The 7,809-nt window shown below is 53.1% G+C and overlaps 1 protein-coding gene across 1 annotated transcript; it reads right to left on the reverse strand.

Moving 5' to 3' along the window:
* Positions 1-3,750: 3,750 nt before the first annotated feature.
* LOC107190468 lies at positions 3,751-5,439 on the reverse strand. The gene has a single exon (XM_015579273.1). The coding sequence runs from the start codon at positions 5,437-5,439 to the stop codon at positions 3,751-3,753; it is 1,689 nt and encodes a 562-aa protein (XP_015434759.1).
* Between the last annotated feature and the right edge of the window lie 2,370 nt (positions 5,440-7,809).

Consider the following 7,809-nt stretch of genomic DNA (forward strand, 5'->3'; position numbering starts at 1 on the left):
GCAGTCGCCCTAAGACGATGCGGTAGGGGCGCCCCCATGGGTCACCGTCGAGAGTCCCGAGGAGCTCGTCCCACGCTCCCGCCTTGGCCCTCCTGATGGCCACCTGCAACTCAGCCCTCGCCCGGCGGTAGCCCTCGTACAGCAGGGCCTCCACCGCCGGGTCGCGGCGCCGTCTACGGGAGCATAACATAACATAACATAACATAACAGGGTGTCTCAACTATCTTGATCACCTCGAATAATGATTTAATGGTACACTTTATGAAAATTTTAAGGCTAGGAACTTTAATGTCATCAAGACATATTTTATATGGTAGGTGCATTTTTTGTGGGTGGAGACATTTCAAAGATTTTAAGGTCAGCTTGATTTTTTTTAACGGAATAACCTCTTTTTGTTGCCAAAGATCGATACAGTATAAAATTCTCAGTAAAAAGGACCTTCATACGTCCTAAACCTAATAACTAACGAGCTATTTACAAAATAATCACTGTATTGAAATCGTTGAATTGACATTGGCATCAGTTCGAGCACATATAGGTTCCGGATAGTAAGTATGTATTAAAAATTATTTTGCGAAATATCTCGTTATCTATTAGGTTTAAGACGTATGAAGGTCAACACATTTGATACTTAATCGAACTATGGTACAAAAAATAGGTAATTCCGTTTAAAAAATCTAGGTGATTTTGAAATCTCTGAAATGCCTCCACCCACGAAAAAAGTATCTACCTTATAAGATGTACCCCTTGATGCCATTTAACTTCCACACCTCACAATTTTCAAAAAGTGTACCGTAAATTCATTATTCCAGGTGATCAAGTTAGCTGAGACATTCTGTATACAGGGTTAGTTTAGTTTAGTTTAGTTTATCCTCGCTTCTCCCGGGGGAGGGGAAGTGCGATTTCTCCCCCAAGGCCGCAGCTGTGGCTCAAACCGCCGGTAGCTTTCACACAGCCCTGCAATAGGACTGCGGTGGGCATTACCCGGGGAGACTGTTTCCCCCGGTTTTCCAACCCGACCAACTTTTTTAGGCCCGGGCCACATGGAGGCGAGGAAGTACTCGCCCGGGGGGCGGAGAGTCACTAGGATCGTCCCATCCCTACCTGAGAAATTAGCTAAAGGAGTATGGTCGTCGGGGCAACCGATCCTTTGTCTCCAAAGTGAGTACCGGCTCACTCTTTGCTTCACCCACAGACCGAGTCTGTACCAGGGGTGGAATCATCGTGCTTGCGTACGTTCCATCGTCGAGAGAGAGCTGTGTCGCCTGTTTCAACCCCCTAGTGAGTTACCTGCCTATGTCCCGAATAATTCAGGAGCCCCCCCTCCTCTGGTACCCTTCGCAAATTACCACCCCCCTTCAAGGACAAGAAGGGAGTCCCGGGACTCCAAAAGCGATACATGGGGAGGCCGTTCTAGCCGACCTCAAGGTGAGACGTGGTCGGGTTCGGCGATCACCTCCCCTGGGAGCCGCCGTGGACCATAAATGAATCCACCGCCATGTGAATCTAGTCTAATCTATAGCTGGGTATGTGAGTTTAATAGAAGGGAAAACGAGATAGAGTAGGTCGCGCCCTCCCCCCACCCTAGAGTCTGCAAGGAATGCGACGCGAGACGGCAGCCCACCGGACTTCGCCGAAAATTCTCCGAGGAGTAAATATCAGCTTCATCAGGGACCGCCGTTCGCGTTCTGGGTCGAAGAGCGCACCCGTCCCTACTGATCGACGCTCTCTCTCTCCGGCGTACCACGGATCGTTGCAGCGTGTGCCAAACGCCCCCTGCGACCCGTCGACATATGTGTTCCAGGGTCGCGGTGTTTTACCGGCACGTGGGGCCTGTTTTTAGTAATGCCATACTATACGTCTGGCGCTTCGTTCATAAAGAACTGCCTTCCAGATTACGATGTCCGTGGGGCTCGTTGGGCCGATGTCTCGCAAAGTCATGCTCTTCATGCCTCCGAGACTCGGTGTGCCAGTATACGCCCCGCTGTCCGGCATCGCAATCGGGCCCCGTCGCGTGAAAACTAATCAAGCGGGACGACCAGGCCTGAACCCACCTTCCCTCGGGCCCGATTGAGCGATCCTGGTGTTTGGCGTCCTGTCTCTGTTCCTATGGTGTCCGTTCAGAGGTCCACCAAGGTCCAGTGTGCGACCGTGCGTCTTTAACCGCTATCCCGTAGGTTGTCCGGTATCGGTGTCCTTTGCCCACGGAACGTCGTCACGGGCCGGTGTTTGTGTATGCGTTCGGTGTACGCAGGCCCGTACCGACGTCCGCGATCGGACTCCCCGACTCCTATCTTATTCTAACTCGAGAACGAAGGGGGAATCTTGCATCGGATATTCCGTCCGTGGACGAGTACCTCTGCCTACCCCCTTCACGGACGGTCCTCGGGTTCCGGGCCCTCACCGCCCCCGGGCTACCTCCCGGAACCCACCCGGTCCGTTGTTCTCCGCGGATCCTGTGCTTTGTCGCCGTGACTTCCCGTGGAGGGTACTGGCTCTTATGAGAAAGAGTTTTCCGTCGTCCTAGAGTCACGGAGGGGACTGAGAGGCAAATTGCGGCTGGAGTTGACAGGGTTCCCCATCTGCCTTGTCCCCCGTGCCGCCTCTTCACGAGTAGTCTTCGGGGAGCGTGTCAGTGGGCGACTTCCGCCCCTTTGCTCGCTCCCCTCCCGACTCGTATCCCGTCGCACCTCCTACTCGGGTTGGATCCGCGTTTCTGCCCTATCTTTTACCAGAGAACCTGGAGCATCCTATCCCTTCACCCTTGAGAGTTCCCGGTAAGTGGTCCGGTTGACCTCACGGGGCCGGGTGGGGGGGGGGACTGAGAGGGAGCTTTGTGTCTGGATGGGAGCCACCGATGTCTCCCATCCTGCACCCTCCCTCTTCACGTATGGTCTTCATAGATCGAGCTTTGGGGCAAACATTAGCCCCACTCTTTCTATTCCCACTACGTATCCCTATCGTGCTTCCTTCTTGCGAAGTCAGGCTCCCGTGGTCGCTACTTCCCGGTATCTTATTTTTCTAAGTATATCCTAAGCGCGGCTTTGACACGTGTTCCTACTTAAACTCCTACCGGCCCCCTCTATTCCTTATCCTCCCCTGAATTGTATTGGTTGTGGAATCTAGGGAGTGTGAAGCCTCCCCCCTCTATTCTTTTCGTTCCTCCTTTCATCATTGAACTCCCCAACACCTACCCGAGCTTGCCTCCCTCCTTCTTGCCCCCGTTTTTAACCCCCCTCCCTTTTCTCCCCACCTTCCCTACGCTTATAACTATCGTTTCCCCCCTTTTTGGGTTCTCTACCAACTCAACGCACGCTATTCATGTTTTATTTGTATATTTTTATTTTATTTTTACATCCTAGCTGTCGCGTCGCTACATAGTTTCTATAATTGTCGTAACATTCAGCATCCTTCCATCCTTCGTTTGTGCGCCGATAGCGTATTGCCCGTCTTATCGTTCCGTTCATTCGTTCGTTCGCTCTGTGTCCATTATTATTTGTCCTTAGCATCCTTCGTATTTATCTTATATATCTTATCTGTTACCTGCAATGGATTAAAAGAGGAAACATTAGCTTCCCCCCCAGAACCAAACTTCCTCCTCCTCCTCCTCTTCTTCCCTTGGTCGGATCCTGTCCACCTCCTGTGCGAATTCCTGGATTCCCTTTATCGACAGCTGGGGTACATCCTCCTCGTCCAAGATCGCTTTGCGGAGCTTCTTGAAGCGAGTCTCCATCAGCCCTGTGCATTGCATCAGTATATGCTCTGCCGATTCGGCCATGTCCTCGTCGCAGAATTCACATCGCTCCTCGTGTAGTTCTCCCATCCGCGCCAAATGGTGATGATGAGAATGGCGTGTCCCGTCAGGAGTCCCGCCACTCTTCTCGTGTCCTCGCGTGGAAGGTCCATCAGTTCCCTCCAGTTCTTGTAGATTGGGTCCGGTCCAATCAGCTTCTTTGCCACTCTGCATCCCTCTGCCGAGTCCCACTTCCTTTTTCTCTGGCCCTCGCGCCATTTTCTCCTACTGAGGGCGAATACCGCTTCCGCTAGCGGCACCTGTCTGGGTACTCCCTCCGGCGGGGCTCTTCTTGATCCCAAATTCGCCAGCTTATCCGCTAGCTCGTTCCCTGAAATGCCTTTATGACCTGGCACCCAGCACAGCATCACCTTGTTGCCCCTGGATGCCAGTTCGTTGAGGTGCTCCTTGCATCTCTTGGCCGTCACTGATGTGTGCATGAGCCTTTGTACGCTCAGCAACACCGCCTGGCTGTCCGTAAAGATACGTATTACTTTTTGTTTCGTACCTTTGTCCATGAGTAGTTGCACGCACTTTATTATCGCGTATGCCTCCGCCTGGAAGACTGTTACGTTCCTCCCCAGGCTCGCGTAATGTCTTTCCGTGGTCCCGTTCGTCCATCCGGCTCCTGCCAGATCGTTCCTACCCGATCCGTCGGTGTACCAATCGATATGATCCCCCGTAAGTACCTCATTTTCTCTCCATTGTTCCCTGGTAGGAATTATTACCTGAAAAAGTTGCTGCGGCACCATGCTAGGGGCGCATCTGTCTTGGTCCATGCTTATCCAGTTGTTCATCTCCACGTCCGCTTCGCTTTGAATTATCGATGCGTATCCATAGCTGTTTCCCGTCCAGCTATTCCAGCATTTCAGCCTGTGCGCCGTTCTAACTGCAATGTCTACGATTACCGTGTCCAACGGAGTTGTGTTCGTTAGTACCTCCATTGCTCTCAATAGAGTGGTACTTAACGAACCCAGGGCTCTTCTGAGTGCTAGCCCCTGGAGACTATTTAGTTTATTTCTCACAGTGGTCATTTTTGCCGCCTGCCACCAGGCAATGGCCCCATGCGTCACCCTTGGCACCACTATGGATTTATAGATCCAGTTTGTGATGCGGGGGGAGAAACCCCATGTTCCGCCTATTGCTCTACTCACCATATACAAGTTGTTTTTTCCGCACGTTACTTTGTTGAACACGTGCCTTCTCCATAGTAGCTTCTTAGTGAATAGGACTCCTAGAAATTTCACTTCGTCTACTAATTTTAGATCTTTACCTTCGTATATCAGAGGTTCTGTTGCCGGTATCTTTATACGCTTTGTAAAGCGCACCACTTCCAACTTGTCCGGGTTGACCGATAGGCCCGTACTATCGCACCATATCTTCAGGATCTCCAATGCCTCCTGTGCTTTATCGTAAGCCTCCTGGATATCGCCGCTGGTAGCCAGAAACACTACGTCGTCCGCGTATGCTGATATGGTTACTCCACAACCTTCTAGCGCGTGTAACAGTGAGTTCACCGCCAGGCACCACAGCAGTGGGGATAATATCCCACCTTGCGGGCATCCTCTGTTCACGTAACCTGAAACCGAATGGCCCCCTCTGGTTGCCACTAACCTTCTTTTGGTCAGCATGTTGGTTATCCACATCTTTAGTCTCGGGTGAATGCTCGGATATAGTGCTTTAGATGTAGTGCTTTACTTTCAGCGCCTTCTCGATTGCCAATGTTACATTGTGCAATGCTGTTTCGACCCAGTGTCCTGTTCGAAAAGCGTGTTGCTTATCGTGTTGTGGTGTGATCGGAAAGACATATTCTTTGATATATCGATCCATTAGTTTCTCCGCCGTTTTTAGCGTGAATGAAGTCAGACTAATGGGCCTAAAAGCCTTAGGTGTGGAATAGTCTGACTTCCCTGGTTTAGGAAGGAATATTACCTTCGTTGCCGTACATTCCTCTGGTACGAGACCAGTAGCGAAGGAGGCCCTGATAAGCTTTAAGAAAGATTGCTCCCCCATAGGGAACATTTTCTTTAGGACTATTGGATATATTCCGTCCGGTCCTGGTGCCTTATAGGGGCTGAACGATCCAATAGCGTCCCGTAGTTTGTGTGGCGATACTATCACATTGGTCAGTGCCCAATGTGCCCCTGTCTCCTGTATCGCCCCCGTGTCTACCTCTGATGGGGATTAAGGGAGAATCCCGGGAAATGTGTCCTCAGCAACTCTCCTGTATACAGGGTGCTCGACAACTACTGGGAAAAAATTTAAGGAGCGATTCTTTGAGGCAAAATAAGACGAAAATCAAGAATAAAGAAATTGCGAAAAATACTTTGTTTGTTAGTTATAAGCGTTTAAAAATTGACCCAAATCATGGCAATCCGCGCGCACGGAGTGTCAGCGGATCACGGCTCATCAGGGGCGTGCAGTCATTTTAAAGACTCAACGACGTGCAGGAAAAGTCGGTAGAACAGCTGTTATTAGCTGTGTTAGCTGTTACCCCGTAGAAGATGTCGATAACTTGTGCTCGCGGTATTTGAGTCGAATCCACCTGCATCGCAGGGTAAGTGAAACTGCTCTATCGACTTTTCCTGCACGCCGTTGAGTCTTTAAAGTGACTGTACGCCTCTGATGAGCCGTGATCCGCTTACACTCCGTGCGCGCGGATTGCCATGATTTGGGTCAATTTTTAAACGCTTATAACTAACAAACGAAGCATTTTTCGCAAATTCGTTATTCTTGATTTTCGTCTTATTTTGCGTCAAAGAATCACCCCTTAAATTTTTTCCCACTAGTTGTCAAACACCCTATATACGTCTGTTCTTTATAAGCTCCTCATACGTTGTTATAGGAAAACAGTGTTCTTCGGGCAGCTGCTGGACGGCTGCCTGATGTCGGGGCGGGTCCCGCTCCTGTGGAAGCGGGCGAGGCTGACCCAAAAAAGGGAAAGCGCGCGGGTGACCCTTCGGCTTATCGGCCGATATGCCTCCTCGACGAGGCGGGCAAGCTGTTCGAGCGTGTGCTCGCTGCCCGTCTCTCGAGGTGGCTGTCCGTCGGTGGTTCCGGGCTGGCAGACTGCCAGTACGGTTTCCGCGAGGGCCGGTCGACGCTAGACGCCGTCGACCATGTCCGTGTCCTCGCGGATCTGGCGGTCTCCCGGGGTGGGGGGGTGACGTTGGCTATGTCACTGGTCATATCCAACGCGTTCAACACCCTCCGCTGGGATGCGATACGCGGGGCGCTTCGAGACCACGGAGTGCCCTCGTATCTGCGGGCCGTCCTACGGGACTACCTGACGGACCGGTCGATAGAGTACCCCTGTCAAGGGGGTGCTCTCGTGAGCCGGAGGGTCTGCCGAGGAGTTCCCCAGGGGTCCATGTTGGGCCCACTGCTGTGGAACCTGGGGTTCGACTCGGCGCTGAGCGGGCCCCAACCCCCGGTGTGCGTGTCGTGTGCTACACCGACGACACGCTCGTCATCGGGCTGGGGAGGGACGTAACCAGGGTCAGCCGTCTGGTCGAGGTACCCCCCCCCCCGCCCCCCGGTGTGCGTGTCGTGTGCTACGCCGACGACACGCTCGTCATCGAGCTGGAGAGGGACGTAACCAGGGTCAGCCGTCTGGTCGAGGTGGCGGTGGCCACGTTGGCCAGATGGACTGCCTCTGTCGCGGGGAGCGCCCCAGCCCTGGATTCGGGTCGGGGATACGGCCGTCCGGGTCGGGGAGAGGTTGAAGTACCTCGGCCTTGACCATAGCCCTGGATTCGGGTCGGGGATGCGGCCGTCCGGGTCGGGGAGAGGCTGAAGTACCTCGGCCTTGACCTGGACGGCCGGTGGAGATGGGAGGGCCACTTCGGCCGCCTCGTCCCCCGGATCGAGGGCGTGACGACCCTACTGGGTGGTCTTTTGCGCAACCTCGGGGGTCCGGGGGAGAGGGTCCGCCGCCTTTACACGGGTGTGGTGCGGGCGATGGCGCTCTACGGGTCTCCCGTATGGGCGCCCAACCTGGCGACCTGCCGGCGCGG

Source organism: Dufourea novaeangliae, unplaced genomic scaffold, assembly GCF_001272555.1.
Source record: "Dufourea novaeangliae isolate 0120121106 unplaced genomic scaffold, ASM127255v1 scaffold193, whole genome shotgun sequence".
NCBI classification, from domain to species: Eukaryota; Metazoa; Arthropoda; class Insecta; order Hymenoptera; family Halictidae; genus Dufourea; species Dufourea novaeangliae.